The following is a 24675-nucleotide window of genomic DNA, read 5'->3' on the forward strand; positions in this document are numbered from 1 at the left end:
CCTGACTGGAGTACAACGCATTGGACTAACCATGGGGTTGAAACAATGCCTCCACAGGGACAGACTGTGCGTCCAGGCTCCCCAGGATATGACACTGCAGCCTGCACATGCCGAGCCATGTCCTGCAGCAGTGAAGGGGGCAGGGCTGGGGAAAGGGGGCAGCGAGCGTTACCACAAAATTCTACGTGACAGGGGCCAGGGTGTCACCAAGTTGGCTGGCTGCTACCTGGCTTGCCATGCATGGTGGCGTGAAGTGTGTCTCCAGCCTGCTCTGCCAGGAGACCCAAAAGTGTTGAAGGTCTTCCTGGGGAGCATGACCCATACCACCGCTGCCTGCAAGAGTGTGCCAACCACCAGATGCCAGACCATCGCCACCGTGGCCATGGGCTACCCCTGACATGGCAGCGTGGCCTCTTGGACCAAACCCCTCAGAGCAGAAGGAGCTGGGTACGGCCCTCTCCCTGGCAGCCCCCAGCACTAAAGGCCCAGTCACCTCTGCTGCAGGCAGGGCCTGAGCCCTACTTCCCCTCCTCTTCTCTCCCTCATTCCCGCAAGCACAGGCCCGCCCCCAACACGTGTCAGCACGCCCCGCCCCCCTCCGGCCACAAGCGAGGGCAGGATTCGGACCATTGCTTCAGCTGCGGCCACTGCGCATGCTCGGCGGGCAGCGTGGCCACAGCGCATGCTCAGAGCACGGCGGGGCCTGCGCAGTGAGCGCGGCGGAGCGCGCGCGGTGCAAGGTGGCTGGGTCGCGTCCCGGGACAGGTATCCGTGCGCCCTCCCCTGCGGCTGCTGCGCGGGCGGGCTGAGCCGGGAGGGGCCGCGCCTCCAGCCCCGCCGCCCGCCGCCGCGTGTCTCATCTGATCCTACCTCGGTGGCCGCGGAGCCATCGCGTTTGGCCCGCCGGTAGTGAGGAAGCGGTGGCCAGTGATACAGCGCCCCCCCCCCCCCAGTCCCCTGCCAGATTCCCAAACTTCCAGCGCTGTGGGGCTGGGCTATGCCCCCATTTCCCTTTTGAGACTGAGCCTTGCCCCTCTTCCTCCGGGGTGGAGGCGAGTCATGCCCTCTCCCCCCTCCCACGGGGCCTACAGGACCAGTTATGCCCCCCCCCCAAATCTCTTCCCATCCCCTTAACGATGTATTTTCTGGATGAAAAAACTATATGTCAATGTCATTCGCACCTCCTGTTTTTTCTTATTTTCATTAGCAGGGTAAAGTCATCCGTCCTACTCCTCCCAACTGCCTTGAGCGAGTTTCTCTTCTCTTGTGCTCTATCTAGTGTTAGCATTGTGTGCTTCCCCCCCCATGACACTCTTGCAGGGATCTCAAGCCTCCTCAAGGGGCTGCAGCCCCCAGGTGGAGAATTGCTGGTCTTGGGCACTAAATGGTCTGTAGTACTTTGTGCATGAGCAGGAAGGAGTCTGCCCCTAGCGTGCTTCCCAGGTGTACTTGCTGATGTTCCCTTTGCCTTTGGATCAGTGCCCTTCTGCTCAGGCTAGGTGTATTTTGTAGGAGCTATTTGGACAGAAAACATGTGGAAATGTTTTTGAATGAGTGAGAAACTTCACGTCAATTAACGTGAACGTATAATACAGCCTCTCTTGTGTTCCTTTCCGGCAGTACAGTTAACAAGCATTTGTTTCAAGTTGCTATTTCTCACTTATTTTATGAAGGATATAGGAGATGCGTTAGGGTCCTGAGGGACTTACTTTTTCTGAATAAGAAAGTCCTAAGGTCTGTGGTTAGAAGATGTAAGCTTGCAGCTCTGGGGGCAGCATACTAAGTTTTTGTAGTCATGAAGGGACTAAGGTACTTACCTGTCTTTGAGTCAGTCATTGTACTCTCTCTCTGGTCTTCTGTTTTATCTGACTGATGTGGCGCTATTAAAGGCTTCTGACAGAGACTGAGAATGGAGGAGTATACACGGCAGGCACTAAAGCAAAATATCTGTGGCACATTATATTTTCTTTTAAGATGTATCTTATGAGCACAGCTGATGGCAGAGGAAGGGGGCGAGGCTAAAATTGTGCCTTGCTGCTGGTGCAGGGGGAGCCTGCACAATAATAATCCCTGGTTCCTGCACCTGTAGGCCCTGCAGCCAACAACATATGTCCTAATGTGCAATTGTTGTAGTATACATATAGGACACATGTTGATATCTGATACAGTCTTGTTCCTATGTGAGAATACTTTCTTATACTGAACTTTTGCTACCTATAGTCTTACACTGAAACCTTTAAATATATATATATCTCCTAATACTACACTAATTATGCAAGATTTAGCTTTTTATGCTTTTGAAAAGGCATGGACAAGCAGTAATGAATTGTCTTGATAAAAGTAATATAGTTATTTTTCTTACTCAACTGATTTTTCTTTTTTCCCATTTGTTGTACTTGTACTATGCCTTCTTTCTGGTATACAGTATTGATTGTGTCCATGAAGTAGTAAGCTGCAGCCTGCTAATGAAGTTGAATAAATATGCACTGGAGAGCAATAACAACTAATTTGAGAGTTTATTTCTAGTATATCTTTCCCAAAATGCTAAGATGTAGTTTTAATAGGAGTAAAATAGATATAATCAATTTTATTGTAAAAGCACTTCAGAAGCCTAGCAAATAAAGTTCAAAGGGGTAATGCCACAAAAGATCTTTTATTGCTGAAGTACTGTCGAACTTCCAGTACTTGGGTGCTAGCATCCAAAATAGTTATCCTCAGAACTCCCACTGAGCCACTGCCTAACCTGGGAGGCTTCAGTGTTCCCTTTGTGTCTAAAGGTCCACATCTGGGCGTTCCTGGACTCTGTCCTGATAATGCTGGGCTTCTAACGTATTCCTAACCCTCTAACCCGCAATTCCTAATCCATCAATTGTGTGGTCCTTTGGTCCTTCCCCTATCTTGGCAGCGGAAGCCTGATCCATGAGGCATGCTCCAAGCAGAAGGCAAGGCAGGCAGAAGGCAGAGTTGCACCATTAGACTAATTCAATCAGAGATGCATACACTTTCATCAGCAACAGCTTACTTCATCAGATGCTATGGAGGGACTGCAGGGAGTAGAGCTTCCAAATAGAAAGGAGTGATTTGAACACAAAAGGTAGGTAAGGGGGGCCTTATGACTGGGCTCTATCCAAGGAACAGTGAAGGGAAGAAGTCTTTTTTTAAATATCCCATAGTGGTTAAAACAGTCATTCAGAATATGAAAGACCTGAGTGTAGTTTCCTGGTTGCTCAAACCTACATCTCTTGCCTGTTGAGAAGGTGACTTGGCAGCCATCCTGGAGGTTATTCTGTGTTGAAGACACTCTTGCTGTAGGAGTGGTTTCAGGTTCCTTAAAAAGAAATGACATTTCATTGGGTCAGAAAGGCAGTCATGCTCACACTCCCCTAGTGGTTAGAGCACTTACCTGGTACGAACAGAAACCTGGCTTAAAATCCTGCCTCAAGGAATAGAAGTATTTTATCCAGTGGCTTTAATTTTAGAAGATTAGTATCGTAGTACTTAGGGTTGGAAGGGACCTAAACAAATCATCAGGTCCGACCCCTTGCCCTAGGCAGGAATGGATGCTGGGATCATATCACCCGAGCCAAGTATCTGTCCAGCCTCCTCTTGAAGACCCCCAAGGTAGGAGAGCACCACCTCACTTGGGAGCCCATTCCAGAGCCTGGCAGCCCTAACTATAAAGTAACGTCTCCTGATATCCAGCCTGAACCTTCTCTCTAACAATTTGTGGCCATTATTCCTAGTAACCCTGAGTGGTACTGGGGGGAACAGAGCTTCCCACAATTCCCACTGGTTCTCCCTGGTGAGTTTGTAAACAGCCACCAGATCCCCTCTCCTCCATCTCTTGTGGAGGCCGAATAGGTTCAGGCCCTTTAGCCTCTCTTTGTAGAGCCTACCCTGCTGCCTGTTGACCACGTGAGTGGCCCTCCTCTGGTCCCTCTCAATGCTAGCCACATCCCTCTTGAAGTGCGGTGCCCAGAACTGGACGCAGTACTGCAACTGTGGCCTGACCAATGCTGCATAGAGGGGAAGGATCATCTCCCTGGACCTGCTTGTGATGAGTCTGTAGATGCACGACAAGGTGCGGTTAACCTTACTGGCTGCTTCCTTGCATTGGCGGCTCATGTTTAGCCTGGAGTCAAACAATGATTCCAAGATCCCTTTCTGCCACCATGTTGACAAGAAGCGTGTTCCCCAGTCTATAGGTGTGTTGCTGGTTCCTTTTCCCTAAATACAGTACCTTGCCCTTGTCTGTGTTAAATTCCATCCTATTCTTATCTGCCCACCTCTGTAACCTGTCTAGATCTAGCTGGATTCTGTCCTTCCCCTCCAGCGTCCCCACCTCGCCCCACAACTTGGTGTCATCAGCGAATTTGAACAGTGTGCATTCCATACCCACATCCAGATTGCTGATAAAGATGTTGAACAGTACAGGCCCCAGGACTCAGCCCTGGGGGACTCCACTGCCCATGTCCCTCCAGGTCGAAAATGACCCGTCCACCACCACTCTCTGGGTGCAACCAACTAGCCAATTTGCCACTCATCTGACTGTAGGCATCAGTGCCACAGTCACCAAGTTTTTTTAAGAGAATGTGGTGGGAAACCATGTCAAAGGCCTTCTTAAAGTCCAGGATGATGACATCCACCCCGACACCCTTGTCCAGGGACTTTCTGACCTGATCATAAAAAGAAACCAGGTTAGTCAGGCAGGACCTGCCCTCAATGAACCCATGTTGGTTGCCCCTCAGTGTTACCTCCCCTGCTGAGCCCTTGGAGATGTGCTCCTTGATAATTTTCTCAAAGGTCTTCCCAAGGACCTGAGGGAAGACTGACTGGTCTATAATTGCCGGGGTCCTCTTTTCTCCCCTTCTTGTAAATGGGGACCACATTGGCCCTTTTCCAATCCTTTGGTACCTGGCCAGTGCCCCACGAGTGCTCATAGAGCCATGCCAGCGAGCCTGCTATGACCCCCGCTAATTTCCTCAGCACCCTCGGGTGAAGAGCATCTGGACCTACTAATTTAAACATGTCCAGCCCCTCCAAAAGTTCCCTAACTAGGTCATCCCTGACCCTAGGCATGGCAGTGTCTCCCGTTGGTCCGTCCTCAATTCTAGTGGGGGAGATGTCCCAGTCCCTGTCCAGAAATATGGAGGCAAAGAATTTGTTAAAGAGGTCAGCTTTTTTGTTTGCTGCAATCACCAAATTGCCAAGCCTATCCTGTAGGGACCCCATGTTACCTTCTTCTTGCTTCCTATGTATTTGAAAAAGGACTTTTTATTATCCTTAATTCTGGTCGCTAGCCCTAGCTCCATCTCTGCCTTGGCCGTCTTAACAGCCTCCCTGCAGTCCTGAGCAATGGAGGTGTAATCCTCCTTGGTGATAGCCCCTTGCTTCTACTGTTTGTACGTCTCCTTTTTTTGTCCTTGGACATCTCTGGATGCCTTTGCCGAGCCATGGGGGCTTCTTAGCACTTCTGCCCCCCTTAGTACGCACTGGGACTGACTGCCTTTGAGTTTGGAGGATTGTCTCCTTGAGGAACAACCACCCGTCTTGGACTCCCATCTCATTGAAGCTCCGAGACTCCAGTGCCTCTCCTACTAATCTTCTTAGCTTACAGAAGTCGGCCCTCCTGAAGTCGAGGACCTCTGCTTTGCTGCTTGCTTTCACTATCCTGCGCTGGATAGTAAATTCCAGCAGGCGATGATCACCCAGGTGATTGAGTACCCGCAGACCACTCACCAGGTTGTCGCCTGTGGCAAGGACTAAGTCCAGCAAGGCATTTTCCCCGGTGGGACTATGCATCTTTTGAGTTAGGTGGAGGTCCTGTATCTCAGCTAGGAACCTACATGAGTGGTCGGACCTGGCTGAGTGCTCCTCCCAGTAGATATCTGGGTAGTTTAGGTCATCCATGACAACCACATCCCTTGACCTTACTGCCTCCGTGAGCCGATCTGAGAATTCCAGGTCCAGCTCATCCCCCTGGTGAGGTGGTCTGTAGTAGATGCCCACTATCAAGGCCCTTTCCCCACACCCCCCTTGCATAAGCTTGTGAATGGCATGATATTTAAGGCCCTTGATATGTGATTTTTTTTTATTTTTATTTTTTTAATAGCCTTATATATAGAAAGAAATTGGGCCCAGGTCTTAAATCATGGGTGAGTTCTCTTATCACTCCTTTCCTGGGCATTTCCTGTTGGGCAGTTGAGGCAACTGTGGTCAACTTGCTGATTGGTGTAGATTCCTTGTAAGACTCAAGTCCTTTTGTGCATTACCCAGAGGCTTGGGATAGAACATTTTTAGAGTATTTTTTTTATTCCTTTTAAAGGAAAATACCATATTTTGTATTCTCACAGTTCAAAGTGTGGTGCAGTGTGTTGCAGAATAACTAAATTATAACAGGAGTACAGTTGCATAGGACAAAATTAATTGAAAAAAAATTTTACCCATCAACCATGTAATTTTCAATATGTATTCCATCATTTCTTGACATAAATACCTTTTTAAGTAATTATGACCATTAGCTTTTTCAAGAAAAGAAAGTAAACAGGATGTGACAAATTGCAAATAAAAATGAAAATCTAGAGATGTTATTTGTATCAAAGTTATATGCCTTTTAAAAATAAATTTCAACTATTCCAATTATCTTTGGAATAGTAAAAAGAAATAATAAAACATTTCTAAAATCTTAATAATTAATTGCACTTGATTTTATGTTCCCATTACAAAGTGAAATGAAAAAATACTCCAGAGGCAAACTTACTAGACAGGATTTTACTCTGTACTTAATCCTTCTTTGCCACAAAATGTTGTCTGCATGCAATACATGCCTGTTCTACTTGCTTTGCCTTCTCCTTTGCTGAAAGGTATTAGAATTAGTTAATGCACTAATTTGTTAGATAATAAGTTTAAAAAACACAGCAAACTATTTTTGACTTCTTGCCTAATGTTAAACTCGTGCTCTAGTCATAGTTAGATGTATGTCTCTTATTTAGATTTGTAGAGCAAAATCTAGCATTCCTGAGCATGTTAACAGTGCCTCCAATATTTCACACTCAGCCATTTCTACACCAGAGTTAATATTACCACACCTGAGTTAAGGTTTTTAGCTACAGCTAAAAGTAGTTTGCAGGGCTGTGAAGTAGAAAAGAGGTATTGCTAGGAATGTCTAACAGACAACAAAACTGCAGAAAAAAGGACTGTTTGAATAGTGGAATGTTGGAATAGTTTAATTTCAAGACCATTTAAATGCACACAGGGTCATTAACACGTGAAGTGAAGAGAGATTAGTACATTAAGGTAGATTATTCGGGGATCCTGCTTATTGCGGTTTAAAAATCCCAAATTCTTTGATTAAAAATCCCCAAATCTGTGTTTTTCCCTGATTAAAATGAAACACCACTACAGTATAACCTCATAAGTCTGGATACCAGATGGTCGGAATGATAAAAAATCTGTCACTTTCCCTAATGCAGGTAACTGAACTCAATGATAAAAGGCCACTTCCATATCTGTGTTTTGATTACATTTAACAATTTTAAAGATGTGGCTAAACTCTAGGATTTACTAAGTCTTCAGGTCCTGGTGAAGAGGGTGTGGCTAGGAGTTGCTTTCTTCTCTGGACACATTGCACAGGGAGTTTCTTGCCCTTATTTTTGGATATGAAGAAGGACACAGCCAGTGAGCTGCAGTCTCTGAACTGCCATAGAGAAATTTGGCATTTTGGTCCCATTGTACTAGTGTTTGTGGAGCAGTATGAATACCAGACTCACTGCAAGCGGTCACTCTAGATTTGGGAATCCAGCATTGTGTCAGATCACACTTAGAAGGTTATTCTTGCAGATGGGAGGGCTAGGAATACCTGATTTTCCTATCCAAGAAGCTTCTGGGAGTTTTGGTTGCTTGGCAGCCATGAAAATCGGGCTATATGTGTTTTTATGTTTGGAAGTTTCAGTTCTCTGTGAATTAGTGGTCTAAGCTCCTGTCCTCTAGTGGTGTGTACTACCTGGGCTTAGTTGGCTAACACTGTATTTTCTGTAACCTAGTTGCATTCCCCTCCTCACCTCCATCCCTCTTAAAGATACCATCACTACTACAAGTCCTGGTTGCCTTTTCCATTCCTAGCACTCATGGTTGTGTATCACTGTAGTGATTCCGTAGATTGTTTAGACAAGCTCCACTGGTCAGATGAGTGGTGTGGGGCCAGTCCACAGACCAGATCCCATGGATGGGGTCATTCCTAAGGCCTGCTTCAGCATGGAGTCAGTACAACAGATATGGCTGCAGAGCAACCCTGTGTACCAATTACACGTTAGTCTGCCCTACATGCTGGATCTGGCCACAGTCCAACTTCACCTGCCAACCTGAGCCCATGTGCCAGCTCTGGCTGCAGCTTGACCCCACACACAAGCTCAACTCCTCTGGTGCATGGGGCTGAGCCAGCACGTGCAGTTGCTCTGCAACTGGGTCTGGTACGCAGGGTAACTCTACGGCTGCATCCCATCTGCCAACAATTGCACAGGTATTACGCATCTGATGTGCCAACAATTGCATTGCTAGTCATGGATTTTGTTATTATTTTTTAAATTTCAAATGGACTATATTTTAAGGCATCTTTTGGACTTTTTTCCCTCCTTAACATGGCTTTTATTGAAGTTAAAAAAGAACACCATCAGGAACTTCCCAGTGTACATGAAAAAGCATCCTTTTATTGGCTAAATATTACATTTATTAAAGTGTGCAAAGCTAAGCATTTCAAGGATTTGACTGCAAAGGTCAAACTTTTAAGGAGATTTCATTTCATTGTGTCATTAACAGATGTTGTTTGAAATGTTATCTTTTCACTTTTACTGTATAAATTACTGGTAGAATTATATTTGAAGTAAATTCTTTTTCTACTTGCATAATTTTTCTTTTTCCAAGAAACTTTTTTTTTTTTAATCTTTGTATGAAACTCTCCATAGTAGAGTGCTGGAGGGATTTGAGTGGAGTTCTAAGGGAGATCAATGAATATACTGTATTTTCATGCATATAACCTGAACCCTCTACATCAGCTGAAGAAAATTGGGGTGCACGTTATATGCAAGCAAGAGCACTCCCCACAGGTCTTAAAATCTGGTGATAGTTTAGGGTGGAGACCTGGGTCCTTGGCCTGATAGCCCTGGCAGCTGGGGGCCCCCTCTGGCAGGGCTGGGGGGCCAGGGCCTGTGGGTGGGGGGCAAGGGACACATGAGCAGGGCTATAGTGGAGGGAAAGAGGGACACTATCAGGCTTGTGGGGGATGTAGTGGGGGGGAAAAAGGGGCACCATCAGGGCAGGGGGGCCTTTAATTTTAATCACAGATTTTGGGTTTTTTATCAGAGAATTTGCAATTTTTTATCAGAGAAAACCAGGATCCCTGATTATCAGTTACCTGTTCCACCTATTCTGTTATGTTTTCTGTGGTTGACCTTCTGAATAGTTAATCCATTGGTTAGGGCACTTAATAAGTATTTAGCTGATTTAAGTCAAAATCACCTGTCCAAATCAGACAGTCCTGAACCTGGCTTTCCATACCTCAGAAATTTGCTCTAGCCATCATACTAGGGATTATTATAGGGTGTTTGTCCCTCTTTCCTGCACCTGTGTGAAAAGTTCAAGATGTCTCAGTTTTATTTGTGAGAACTATTTTTCACCCAGCCCTACTTAACATGGCAACTCTCCAAAAAGCTGTGGCTAGAAGACACAACACAGCTGTAAAGAAACTTAAGAATTTCTTATGACGAATAGTCATAGGCAAGATCTTGACATTATAACAGGGCATATAGGCATAGTCTCTGTTTCTTTGATGAACAGATCATATTTGCAGAAAAACCTCCTTTATCAGTTGTCATTGTTTATAGCATAGTGGCACATCAGTGAAGTGCAAACTACCATGTTATTTTATCAAAAAAACTAATTAAAGTAAGATTAAAAAGCTGCATTTGTTGTAGGAATCGCATCTTGCTAAATATCCACTGGTGTTTCTTTCTTAGTTCAGGACAAGTCAGCTACAAGATATCTGACGGTGTCTCAGTAGTAATAAGGAACCTCTTTTAGAATGGTTAAAACAAAAATTCCTTTTGATCCTTTTAAATGGAGCTTTATATATGTATGACCTCTGTAGTTTTTCATAATTCAGTTGTTTCAAAAAGGAACATTTTTACAATATAAGAAGCCATAATGTTGCAGCAATTATTTGTTCACTTGGACTCAGCATTGTTCAGCTTAATAATAATGGTGTATTACTACCTTGTAATTTTTTTTTCTTTTTTATAAGGATCTCTTTCCAGCTACTACAAACACATAGGACACCTATACACGTGCAGCAAGGCTGCTCTGACGCATTGTAATTACAGTGCGTCAGAGCAGACTTGATTAATTGAGTCTGCTGGAGTGTAGTAGTACCATGTTCCAGCAGTCTTCACTGTCATGTGTATCAGTGTCCCCACACTGAAAAATGGCGGCAGAGGCACTTTAACTAAAGCCTGTGCAACAAGCTTTAGTTAAAGCACCCCCACTGCCATCGTTCAGCGTGGGAATGCTGATGCGCATGATGTTCCAGGTGCTTTAATTGGAGTGGCTCTCTAATTAAAGCACCCCTCCACCTCCTGGAGCACATGTATAAATTCCCATAGTGGCTCTTGAAGGAGTAATAGAATGGGGAAGAAGTATTTATGTCTGCAGAACTCATGGTATATTTTTATTTTCTGTGGTATGATGTCCCTTATCATTGCAGACTACTGCCTGCATTCCTAAACATTTTATTAAAAATATTTAAAAAATAACATTTCAATACCAGGCAAAGTTAGAACATGCCAAAATCTGCAGTATTCATCTATATGCATTACAGTTTAGTTTAATTATATTGTGTTTTACTTTTTGCTCCCTACTTCTCATCTCCTGCCTGAGGATCCCTGGTTCTGTCACTGCACAGAATTTACCTTGCCCAGTCTAAATGTCTAGTTTTTGCCTACATTTTATGGACTGACCACATGTAGTCCTGGTGTTAACCTTACACTGGTTTAACACTCGGATGTAGAGTACATTGGTATTTAGAGCACACATAGCTAGCAATTTTTGTGTAGCTGCCTTGGTATGTGCTATCACAGTGTCTCATAGAATCATAGGACCAGAAGAGACCTGTAGGATCATCGAGTCCGGTCTCCTGCCGTGGGCAGGAAGTTGGGCTCAGACAAACTCAATAAGGTGCCTGTCCAGCTTCATCTTGAACACCTCCAAGAGTGACTGCACCACCTGTGCTGGAAGTGTGTTCCAGATTCTGGTGACCCACATAGAGAAAAAGTTCTTTCTTATGTCCAGCCTGAATTTATCTTCTGTTAGTTTATGCCCGTTGGTCCTCATCTTCCCTTGAGGTGCCTTCCTGAAAAGTTGCTCCCCTAGTTCTTGGTGCTTACCCTGACATACTTGTAGGTGACTATCAAGTTGCCTCTCAGCCTTCTCTTACTCAAACTGAATAGGCCCAGTTCCCAGAGTCTCTTTTCATACAGCTTACCCTCCATTCCCTTGACCACATGCATGGCCCTTCTTTGTACCCTCTCAAGTTTATCCACATCCTGTTTGAAGTGCAGTTCCCAGAACTGGACACAGCACTCCAGCTGAGGCCTCATCAGCACCGAATAGAGAGGGAGGAGCACCTCCCTGGATCTATTGGCCACACGTTGGCTGATGTATGCCACAGTTCTGTTTGCCCTTCTGGAAACCTCATCGTACCTTTGGCTCATTAATCTTCCGGTCGATCGTGACCCTCCGGTTCTTGTTCAAATGGTGTTCCATTGGACCACCACCCAATGACCACTACCCATTGTGTAGTTATGGTGAGGGTTCTTCCTGCCCATCTGAAGGACTTTGCTCTTCTCATTGTTAAACGTCATCTGATTTCGTTCTACCCATGAATCCAGTCTGTCAGGGTCATCCTGAATCTTTGCCCCATCCTCTGGTATGCCCACGTTTCCCCATAGCTTGGTATTGTCCGTGAACATAACCATTGAGCTTTCCACCCCCGAATCCAAGCACCGATACCTGGGGGACACCACTGGAAACGGTCCTTCACGGTGTGGCCATCCCATCGATTACAACTCTTGCTACTAGGTGGTATAGGAGTTGGTAATCATTTATTTATATTAAGCAAACGGTTACCCTAGAACAGAAAGGAACACAACAGCTGCACTGATGTAGTTTTACATTTAATATTTCATGGATTCTAGTAAGATTTATGCAGTGCGTCCGTCTACTGCTGGTGTACACCAGTGTAAATGTATGTTGCACAGTGCCAGCATGTTCTATCCTAGTTTTCAGGCCCAGACCTTTTGCTGCACAACCTTTACTTGGATATAGAACTATTAATCTGCTCATGGGCTTTTCTGTGGTGGCAACGCTGCAGTATCCAAGGGCTTCACAACCAATGCATTTATCTTCATGACAGCCCTGTAAGATGAAGGGATGGTATTATCCCTGTTGTACAGATTGGGAACTGAAACAGGAAGGTGCGAATACAATAAGTGCACACTAACTTTGGATGCCCAATTTTAAATGCCTGTCACCTGACTTTTTTTAATGTGTTTTGTATTTCATAGTAATAGATCATTTTGGTCTGATCATCAACAGATACCTGTTTTATTTGTTGGGAAAGTTGAGAATTTCCTAAGGACAGGGCTGTCCTACTGGCAGCTCATGAGGGGTTAACATGTGGCCTGTGGGCTCCTGTCTGGCTGCTAGTACCCCCCACTCCTGTTCTTGCTTCTGTAGCTGTGGGGCCTGAGGTCTCTGGGGCATTCATAGATTCATAGATGTTAGGGTCAGAAGGGACCTCAATAGATCATCGAGTCCGACCCCCTGCATAAGCAGGAAAGAGTGCTGGGTCTAGATGACCCCAGCTAGATACTCATCTAACCTCCTCTTGAAAACCCCCAGGGTAGGGGAGAGCACCACCTCCCTTGGGAGCCCGTTCCAGACCTTGGCCACTCGAACTGTGAAGAAGTTCCTCCTAATGTCCAATCTAAATCTGCTCTCTGCTAGCTTGTGGCCATTATTTCTTGTAACCCCTGGGGGCGCCTTGATGAATAAATACTCACCAATTCCCTTCTGTGCCCCTGTGATGAACTTATAGGCAGCCACAAGGTCGCCTCTCAACCTTCTCTTGCGGAGACTGAAAAGGTCCAGTTTCTCTAGTCTCTCCTCGTAGGGCTTGGTCTGCAGACCCTTAACCGTACGAGTGGCCCTTCTCTGGACCCTCTCCAGGTTATCCGCATCCCTCTTGAATTGTGGCGCCCAGAATTGCACGCAGTACTCCAACTGCGGTCTGACCAGCGCCCGATAGAGGGGAAGTATCACCTCCCTGGACCTATTCGTCATGCATCTGCTGATGCACGATAAAGTGCCATTGGCTTTTTTGATGGCTTCGTCACACTGCCGACTCATGTTCATCTTGGAGTCCACTAGAACTCCAAGATCCCTTTCCACCTCTGTGCCACCCAGCAGGTCATTCCCTAGGCTGTAGGTGTGCTGGACATTTTTCCTCCCTAGTTGCAGCACTTTGCATTTCTCCTTGTTGAATTGCATCCTGTTGTTTTCTGCCCACTTGTCCAACCTATCCAGGTCTGCCTGCAGCTGTTCCCTGCCCTCCGGCGTGTCCACATCTCCCCATAGCTTTGTGTCATCTGCAAACTTGGACAGAGTACATTTCACTCCCTCGTCCAAGTCACTGATGAAGACATTAAAGAGTATCGGTTCAAGGACCAAGCCCTGCGGGACCCCACTACCCCACACCCTTCCAGGTCGAGACCGACCCATCCACCACAACTCTCTGGGTGCGACCCTCTAGCCAATTCGCCACCCACCGGACTGTGTAGTCATCCATGTCACAGCCTCTTAACTTGCTCACCAGTATGGGGTGGGATACCGTATCGAAGGCCTTCCTGAAGTCTATGTATATGACATCCACCCCTCCTCCTGTGTCCAGGCATTTCGTAACCTGGTCATAAAAAGAGACTAGATTGTTCGGGCACGATCTGCCTGCCACGAACCCGTGCTGATTTCCCCTCAGCATAATTTGTCCTGCCGGGCTCTCACAAATGTGAGCCTTGATAATTTTTTCAAAGACTTTGCCAAGGATGGAGGTGAGACTGACTGGCCTATAGTTGCCCGGGTCCTCCTTCCTCCCCTTTTTAAAAATGGGGACCACGTTGGCCCTTTTCCAGTCCTCCGGGACCTGGCCCGTGCGCCACGAGTGTTCGAATATTCCCGCCAGTGGCTCTGCAATGATGTCGGCCAGTGCCTTCAGCACCCTCGAATGGAGCTCATCTGGGCCTGCCGACTTAAAGGCATCCAGTTCTTCCAAGTGACTCTGCACCATCTCAGGGTCTACGCATGGAAGTCTGGCACCTTGCTGCTGTCTCTCTACAACCCCAGTGAGAGACTTGTCGTGCCCCTCGCTTAGGAACACTGAGGCAAAGAACTCGTTGAGGAGTTCAGCTTTGTCCACCCTGTCCGTTACCAATTGTTTCTGCCCATTTAGCAGGGGTCCTATTCCTCTCTGTGCCTTCCTTTTACTCCCTATATATCTAAAAAACAATTTCTTGTTGTCTTTTACTTGGGTTGTCATCCTCAGCTCCATGGTAGCTTTGGCCCGTCTAACTGCCTCCCTACAAGCATGAGCAGAGGAGGTATATTCGTCTTTGGTGATCTCTCCCTGTTTCCACTTTTTATGTGCTCCCCTTTTGTCCCTTAGGCTGTCCTGGATTTCTCTGGTCAGCCAGGGAAGCCTCCTGGCTCCTTTCTCTCTTTTGCCTCGCTCGGGGATCGTCTTGCTTTGTGCCCGAAGGATCGTTTCCTTAAGGCACAGCCACCCTTCTTGGGCTCCCATCATTTCAAAACTCCTACTCTGCAGTGCGTCCTTGACTAATCACCTGAGTTCATTTTAAATCAGCTTTCCTAAAGTCTAGCACTTTCACCCTACTAGTTACCTTACCCACTCGACGTCTTATGTTGAATTCTTTGTGGCACTGTAGGAAGGAGCCGAGTGAGATTGCTTTCTTGGTGGCAGTGCCAGCAGGTGATGGAAAGGAGGGGAGGCACTTGTTGCTGACTGATATGGTGGTGGGTGGGTGGAGAGCTTGTGCTGCCCGTGAAATATAAGTCCCAGGGAGCCCTCATAGCATATAACCCAGGGTCTGCCACTGGTGTGGCGTGATGCCTCCAGCTACTCTAAAGTTGGACAGATCTAGTGTGGGGAATGAAATGGACACTTCTAGAAGAAGAAAGGGTTGTTACATGTTGCTAGTTTGATTACTGCCATGGACAACTGGATTCTACCCCTGTGTTTATCGAGTTTTTGCATGTTGCTGAGCACATCATTTTACTGGAACTTAAAATGGATTGCAGATAATTGTGTTGCCGTCATCTTTGTGGCACTAAGTTTGAATTGTGCAGAACCACTCAGCATTCACAAGTGCAACTTACGTCAGTGAGAGCTGTGTACTAAATGAGGCACTATAAAAAAAAAAAAAAAATACTAAGCGCAGTGAAAAAATCAGGATATAGGCATCTTAAAAATGATCATGAGATGAAAAATGTTGTCATAGAGTAGCTCCAAGAGCTGCTATAAGTAAAGTACCTGCAGCATTATGTGTATTCAGCATCCCATGCTTCAAAATGGCATTGGGGGGGCACTTTTAACTAAAGCTTGTTCGATGAACTTCAGTTAAAGCACCCCCCACTCCCATTTTGAAGGACAGGGACTCTGCATACACATGGCACGGAGGGTGCTGGAGCATGTTAATCAGCTGTGATTCATTAACTGCGATTAATAGGCATGTGTCAGAACAGACATCTGGTATGTGTACAGTACTGCTAGTGTGCCTGTTTAATGTAATTGCCTGTATACATTTAAAAATAAAAAGTGAATATAGAAATTCTATCGTGTAGAATCTTATTGAATTTCACATGGCTCATTGAGCAGGATTTGGATCTCTTAGGTCCAAAGTATACACCTCTACTATTTGAGTTAATGGAATAACTGGTAGTAGCCTGTCTTCCTCTCTGGACTTCCCATCAGAGCACATGGGAAGCACTCCTTTCTAGTTAGTAACAGATATTTGTTGTCTAAAAGAGTTCTCATTCTGGATTCAATCTCCAGTTATGTAGAATATTTTCCAAAGGCAAACTGCAAACCTCATGCCTTTCTACAGCTGGCTGCATGAGTATGGGACAGAGCTGCCTAACATATATAATGCCTGAGATTAAGAAGCCCATGATATAAAAGAAATGCAGGGGACTTTTGTCAGTGTAAAAAAAATCCTAAGTGGCAAATTTGCAGCGTAGGGAATACCTACATGTGTGGAGTGTGTGGTGCTGAAGATGGGTCTATGGTGCTGCATACCACACATCTGTGCTCATCTGGACCTGCTCTACCAGTTTATATCTTTTAGTATGAAATTGATGTTTTATAAATTTGAAGCTGTGCCTCTGCTGTGATGCAAGTGTTTTTCTCTTCCTATTTTGTTGCCTCTTTATTGTACGCTGCATCTTTCTATTTCATGTACATTTTTTACCTTAGTATGTGTGAAAGCTTCTGATCAATTCTGCAATTGAATAATAAATGCTGTATAATGGCTCAATATGCCTAGAATTCAAAGTAGTAGTAGGAAACAGATAATGTGGATGGGCTCAAATAATGAAACCTGTTCATTCTTCTGAAGTGAAATCAAAATATAGTCTATTACCTATTGAGTAAGTGTAATTCTTTTCTAAAGTGCAGAAAATCAGGTTTTTAACGTTTTTTATTCTTTAAACTTTCTGTGTACACATGTATATGTGTGTTTATAATATAATTGGAGGAAGCACTCTGTATTATCAAGTAGGACATTGAGTATGAGCATGCAAACAAAGGGGGTGTTTTGATTTTTGTTCCAGTCAGAAAATATAGATCATTTGCTTAATTTGCCTGAAACCGGTGAAAGGATAAGACTTAGAGTGTGTCTGCACGTTCATTTGCTGTAATTATGGTGCATTAAGTTTAGTACCTGTAATGACAGGTACTAACAATGCACCATAATTGGTGCTATTGCACATTAGTGCAAACAGTGTTTTTGTGATGTTAATGCACAGTAAATTAAATTTACTACTAATTCGCAGTTGACTACATCTCCTGCGCATTAGCATAGGTTTTGCCCACTGCACTATGCGCAGTAGAATTAGTGTACTGTGCTCAAAGCATCTCATGTAGACGTGCCCATAGGCAGGTAACTTTTCTTTAAGTGGACAGCTTGAAACAAAGACCAAAAGGACCAAGTAATGAGGAAATAAAGTAATATATATTAAAACTTACTTTTTATCATATAATATTCAGTATTAATGTATCTACATAGGCATAGGCATATGAGGTCTGTATATGATGCTCTTTTTTCAAATTGCATGTCTATATATAGAGACTTGTAGATTTTGAATGGTAATAAACTGCTTAGAAGGACGCGCAAACATTTTTTGCTTTCAGGATTGTTGGTTGTTTCTTCTTTGGCTTTGTGTTTCAGAATCTATTATTCATATTTAAAATGCATTTTATAGACAGGGACATTCACAATGATCACTTTTTTAATTACATGCTTTTAAGTATTATGTATGAGCAGAGCAGGATTTTGTTAAAGAAGTTTAATGCGAGTTTGAAAAATATGATGAAATGCTTGGGAACTAAATTGGTTTGACTTGAGATCTTAGCTTTAGGCAAGTGCAGACCTGATATACTTCTCAGCCTGCTAATAGCACTAAGGCATATGAGGCCAATCCCTTTGAAAGGTTTTAATGGAACAGGCTTCCCCTCCTAACCATTTGCAGCAAATTCTTATAGCTCCTAAATGAACAAACTAATGCCATATTATTAATTGGTGTCTTTGTTTTTAATATAATCTAGATAAAACAGCTATGCCTATTCACATGCTAAAAATCATCAATGGAGCACCTGAAACTGCACTACCGAGCCACCTGCAAAGAGTGGATTCAAAATATCTGCAACTGGGTTGCGATCACGCCAACAAATACTTTAAGGTAACTAATTAGTATCTTCCATACTTTCTGGTAAATGTACCAAGAATGTGTAGGTTCTCACTGAATAGCTCCTCTGCTTTTATTTCCTCCCTGGACTAAGGAATAAATTAGTATAAATGACTACATAGAGTTTACACACCTTGGCTAAAAACATGGCACCACTAAAGCACGTGGGAATTTTGTCACTGATTTTTTTTCACCTCTTGTATTCATTATCTGTATAGATTTAAGTCTAAAGATTTCAATTTTAGACGCTGCAAATGTATAGACAACACCTAATTCATACAGAAAACTGCAGCATATGAGGGATTTCAGAGCTTGATTTAAAAAAAAAAACCAAACAAACAAACAAAAAGCCCCCCAAACCCTAAATAACAGTACTCTGGATAAAAATCAGTTTTCTGGTCTGGTGACTTTTAAAGGCATTTCACATTTCTTGTACGAAGAAATACTATCTCCCAGTTTTATGGACAGACAATTCTAATGGCAGCTACCACATCAAAATATGATTGTTTTTTCTCTTTATTCCCTCACTATAAAGCATACCACATTTTATAATAACGGCATTCAGTTGCCTGGTAGTTATTTTAAACTGGGACTGTTTTAGAAGAGTTGAACAGTTCACATTTAGGCATGTGTTCTCAGCTCCAGGCCCAGAGTTCAAGTGAAAGAGGGAAATAGTGTTTCAGGCCTTACACTGAGGAGTTCATCTGAAGTTTATGTATAAGGCCTGTTACTATGCTTATCATTTCTTTTCAAAATATATCTTCCAATCACATGTCTATAAATGTAATTTAAATTTTTTTTTATTGCTTCCAATACTTGGAGGATCAGAATCAAAACCCCAAACTTCCATTGTGTCCACTTTTTAAAAAGGATTGCTAGATTTCCTGCAGCTCTATTCATATAGTTCAGACTTTCAGTCAGTGTTTTACTTATTGTGCATCTGCAGAGAAGGGTCTGACAGGTGGAGGTGGATCAGTCACTGTGAGATGTGGATAAGAATGAACTCTGAGCTTGAGAGTGAGCTCTGGATATGGATTGACCCATTTCTTAGTGAATAAGAGGAAATACTTGAAGATTTTAAGAAAATGAAAATATGATCCCAGTCTACCATCTATTCTTTCTGCAAAGATAAAAGGTTCTTTTAACAAATGAGGTCCCCATTTTCCTAGATTTTGTGTTTTTCCTGTTCCTAGTTGTGACTGTCTTGATGCTTCTTAGAGTATACAAGATTTGGTGTTCCCACTTACATTGCAAGGACAACTTTTGCAGGAAAGCCTAACAGACTACATAACAAGAATTACTTTACTTAAGAGGACAATGTTATAGCAGACAAAAAGCAGACTTTATATTAGAAAATATTTCTGCTAAAATCTATGCCTGCTGTAGAAAAGCAGAGCAGTTAATGTGTCTGGGGATGATATAAAATGTGTACACAGTATTACAGCTGATTGCATATAGTTTCTTTCTTACCATCATCTTCTAGGACATGGGCAGGCAAAATACAGCCCAAGGGCCAGATCCAGCCCTCTAAGCAATTTCATCTGGCCCATGGGAGCCCACCAATTAATCGTACCCTGCCCAGCCTTTGCGGCTCCGCTCCGACCCTCGTGCACAGGAGGGCCCTGGCATGGCCAGCATGCACAGTTTGTAGGCAGAGCTGCTGCTGTTGCTGCCACTGCTGCAGTTGCCAGGGCACCTGCTTGGCTTCCTGGCCTCCAGCAGCTCTTCCTCCTGTCCCTGCTGCAGTGCTGGCTCTGGGCAGCAGGTAGGGAAGTAGTGGCTTTCAGGCAGAGGGGAAGCTGCAGCTGGGTGGGAGTGTGAAGAGTGGGGCTGGGGCTGGGGCTGGGGCTGGCAGGAGCATGGATCCCAGGATCTGCACCCTGCAGGGTGGCAGGAACACAGCTCGGGTGGCCAGGGTGTAGGTGTAAGTGTGTGGGGGAGTGAGAGGACCCCCCTCTACACGCTCCCTCCATAGTGCACAGTCCCACCACCAGTGGCAGCAGCAGCAGGGTGTGGGCCCTTGGGTTGTTTATGGCGCGCACAGGTGCAGCTCCCTGGCAGTGCACAGCTCCAGCCAGTTCTGGGACCTGCATGTGGCAGCAAGGAGCAGAACCAGGCTGGCCTGTCTATCGCATGGGGCTCCCTGTGGCTCACGTTGAGCTCACAGGACTTGTGTCCCACTGCGGGGAAGTCCCACGCGATGGACCTGGCTGCCTTCCCCTCTCCCTGCCACCACATGTAGCTCCTGGGACTCTGCCAGAAGTGATGGGGAGATCTGGCCCCTGCTTCATGCTGGCATCCCAGCAGATGGCATGTGGTGGCAGGGAGTGGGGAAGGCAGCTGGCTTCATTGAAAGGACTTCTCCCTGGTGGTGCACAAGTACCAGGAGCTGCACATGAGTTGTGGAGAGCTCTGCGCGATAGGTGGTCTGCCCTGGTTCTGCTCCTTGCTTCCACACGTGGCTCCCAGAACTGGATGGGGCCTGTGCTGCCAGGCAGCAGTGTCTGCATGGGCCATGAACACCCTGAGGGCCCACTGGCAGCAGGGTTGTGCACCATGGGAGAATGTGGGGGGCATACCCCCCACCCTCCCTTACACCCCACAAACTCCATACACCCATACCCTCCCCCACAATCCTCTCACTTATACACAAACCCCACAACCTACCCTACACCCTCCCACACACAGCCACACCCCCTCACAACCCCCCCCACACAGACCCCTCCCACCACACACGCACACACACTATACAAGAGTAAGACTTTATTTTTGAGCTATTATGCAATCACCTATATATATACATTATGCAATCAAATAAATCAGGACAAAAATATTTTTGATTTGGTTTTTTTCTGGTTTGAAGATGGGACACCCCCTCCCCCCCCCCCAAGGAGTACTTTCAGGGGCAAAGGGAGAGACTTCTGGTGGCAAAGGTCAGGGGTGGGACTTCCAGTCCCATGATGGCGACCAGGGGGCAGGGCACCTGTCAGAGCTACCCTTGTGGTCTTCAACAGCTCACCAAAACTCATTAAGTGGCTCCCCAGCTGAAATAATTGCTCACCCCTGTTCTAGGACACTTATTTCACACTGAGAGTTTGATTCTGTTGTAATCATGGATGAATTGATGACTAAAATAGAGTGAAGGATTTTTGTGAGTGATATCTTTTATTGGACCCACTGCATGGTTTGCATAGATGTAGGCATGCTTTAAAATGCAGTGCATTCTTCTTCTTCGGGACTATGCAGGAGCTATTTGTCATAAAGACAACATCACTAAAGAGAGCCCTTTTTGTGTCATGGAAACTTTTACTGATATGTCTGCTAATGTGCCGTTAAGCGATCTGAAGAACCTGGCTAGAAGCAAACGTAAAATGTACTGGTATCCTCTCACTGGTAGCAGTGCATACTTACTGTCATGCTAGAGTGATTACCATACTGCAGAGGTAGAAAGAAACTTAGCTGGACAGTCATTTGATTATTTTTTTTGGGGGGGAGGGGGGGGCAGGAGTAGGGAGAGGGAGAGGGGGCAGGTTTTAAAATTCACTATGCCCTCTACTTTTATCTTCATTTGACAAAGATGTTGGAGAAATATTTGGTCTGAAGTTTAATTAGGTGGTGGTGGTATTTCTCTGAACTGTCCCACTATATCTGATATATTTTCAGGAATGCTTTTTTGTGTTCAAAATTTTTTCCAATTCCCTTTTGTTCTATGAAACACCCATGGGGGAAAAAACTTCTGCATTAGAATCAATGAAATTGAGGTTGTGTACACATGTTTACATGATCTGGGAGAACTCTCCTGGGTTTGTTTTCCTGGCAGAAAATCTTACCCGGAGACACTTGAACAGACATTTGAATTATGACCCACCTGAAGAGCAGAGCTGTGCTGTGCAGCCAAAGCACCCATGTAAACATATCTAAGTGTGCTTTGCAGGCTCCCTTGTTTGCCTGGAGACAGATGGCAGTAGTGCACTGGAAAGCTCTGATTGGCTGAACCTGCCTGCAGCACAATGTGGGAATTGTGAAGGGGGTGTGTTCTGCTCCCTACTTGGCTAGAACAATAGAATCTAGACGGAGTAACACAGTCTGAGGGGAGTGGGGTGTAGCATGTGGGATGAGGGGCAGGAACAAAGCACCCTAGGATGGTGGAGGACTGCTTTGGCTTTTCTCAGAAGGGAACATGTGTGAACTTTCTCCAAGGAGAAACTCTTCTAGTCAATTTTGATAAGCTTTGGAGTACTCAGAGACAAAGGGAGGAGAGAAGGGGCAGAAGAAAAACATGTGCCGGATGCTGCATTATTACTAGGAGCAAAATGGTCAGTTATGTCATCCAAGTGCACTTACTTGATGTAGTTGAAGTGCTTAACCCTGTAGGGTTTTCTACTTAGATAATCATATCTCTTCCAGCAAATGAGCCTTCGAGGGTAATATCCCAGTGAATGTGTATTGGACTGAATGAAAAGGACATTACTGAGTTCTGGCAGGTTAGGACAGACTGCTTTTTCAGATTTGACAATTGTCTTTTTGCAATCCCCAGCACAAATAATGAAAAACTCTTTTCGTGCCTTGGCAATGTTAAATGCACAGTTATGAAACCAAAGAAAAATTGGGTTATACAGAATGTTGTAGAAGACTGAACTTGAGTAAATGAAAAGACTTGCTATATTTACTTGAATCAAAAATGAGGAGGGGAGGGCGGGGTTCCTGTTCAACATGGGTGGGGAAAGAAGCTTTGTCTTCGATTTGAGTAGAGACTGGGGCAGACTACCTTCTAAGGCTCCAGCTGCAGCCCTGGGCCTTGGGGTCTTAACTGTCACGACTGTTGCTTCTTAGGTGGCTTGGGGTAGCTCATGAAGTAGGGGAAGGGGCATGCAGCATAGATTGGGGAGAAGCACAGAGTAGGTCATACTGTGTGGGGGAGAAGGGGAGTATGAGGGCGAGAGAATAAAATGTATAGAATCTTAATTATTGGGGGTTGTCCTAAATTCAGAGTTGTCTTGGATTTCGGTAAATATGGTTTTCTTGCTTGGCTTGTTTATATGTTGCTCAGTAAAACCAGCTACTGTTTTCTAGTAATTTTAAATAAAGCCCAAAATTAAAAAAAAAAATAAAAAGAAGTAACAAATCTTTGTTTACATGTCTATGGAGGTATTTCCAGAACCTTCCATAAAATATTGTGCAATGGTCATTAAAGTATGCACCCATGATACTTAATATTGCTCTTCAAAAATTGTTGCTTTTTTCCATTAAAAAATCTAAAGTTGTAACTTCCTGTTTGCTTTTTTTAAAATGAAACATTATTGCTACCTTGGCATCAATGAAGTTGTTATTAGACTTTATTTTTAGTATAATAAAAAATCAGTGATATTTGGAGTAGAGAATTGTATTTGTTTAATTAATTGTTTTTAGAAAACATTCAGCTAATAATTATTTGTCAGCCCTAATAATTCTGGGTTTGTGTTCCGGTTAGTTACCCTTTGTTGCGATGGGACTGATTATACTCCTAAAAATCTCCATATTAAGTAACTAACTAACTTTATTTAACTTAAGTGTCAGTGGTTTCACAAGCTCTTTTGACAGCTTTTTCCACTAAGGTTAAATGCTGGAAAACAGTACTATTTTTTCCCTGATGCACTATAAAACCGCTGTTTATGACTTCTTCCATTCTGGTTAGCTAGTGAGACTAACTGGCCTGTCCTTTAGCAAGACTGCGCGTCTTTCCTCCTCTGTCCAAGGTAGTTTTTCTATACACTGAACATAGCTAATTCTCTTGAATAAACCATAGACTTAACTTTCAAACTTTTGTTTCGTCCTCTAAATTTCTCTCCAATTTTTTTATTTTTTTAAAAAAGATCTCTGTGTGTAGCCTGCACAGCATGAAGAATAGCATAACTTCCTTTTTTTTAAATAGTAGAATATTTTGGGGTGACATTCTTTTAACAAAGCGCATTAATGTATATTTGTATTGTGAGTAGCATCAAAGCTCACTATTGTAATTCCAGGCTTTCATCTGACTTTACTACAAATATAGTTTCATTATAAGAAGTGTTTTTTTCCCTATAGCCACTAAAGCATTTGCTGCCTTTGCTACTTTCACATTGACAGATTCAATAGATGATCCGACCATCCCCAGATTTATGTAATACCGCTATTCTAGTTAGTTCCCCCAAGGATTTAAATGTTTATTCAAAGGATTATTTACTTATGTGAAATTCTTTTATCTCTTATGTTTCTGGACTCTTAATTTTGATTTCAGGTACAAGTTTTTATTACTTTCCTCCAAAATATTTTTAATCTGTCATCACTTCTGAGAGTTTAATTGTCGTCCTCTAAACCATGTTTTTACTCTGTGAATGAGATTAACTAACAGAACTTACCTTTGTAATTATTAATTTAACTACATGACCTATGTTTTAGAGGTAATCATTGACATTAGCATGATAATTTCTGGCAGCATCCCTTGCATAGCTAATTTCTCTACCCACACCAAACAAAATACTCCAAACCTTCCCTAATGAAGAGTTTGTCAGGGCATGATATTAAGTCATGCCTAATGCTCAAGAAAAAAAGGTGGATTTATGCTTTGATACATCT

At 44.1% G+C, this 24675-nt stretch overlaps 1 protein-coding gene across 2 annotated transcripts in view; it reads left to right on the top strand.

Moving 5' to 3' along the window:
* Positions 1-638: 638 nt before the first annotated feature.
* POT1 (protection of telomeres 1) overlaps positions 639-24675 on the top strand; it is a 188658-nt gene continuing 164621 nt past the window's right edge. For both annotated transcript variants that reach the window (XM_006278058.4, XM_059725921.1), the window contains exons 1-2: positions 639-765; positions 17942-18075. In XM_006278058.4, the coding sequence (XP_006278120.2) occupies positions 654-765; positions 17942-18075 (246 nt within the window). In that variant the 5' untranslated portion in view covers positions 639-653. The remainder of the gene's footprint in view (positions 766-17941; positions 18076-24675) is intronic.

Source organism: Alligator mississippiensis, chromosome 4 (assembly GCF_030867095.1).
Source record: "Alligator mississippiensis isolate rAllMis1 chromosome 4, rAllMis1, whole genome shotgun sequence".
Classification (NCBI taxonomy): Eukaryota; Metazoa; Chordata; order Crocodylia; family Alligatoridae; genus Alligator; species Alligator mississippiensis.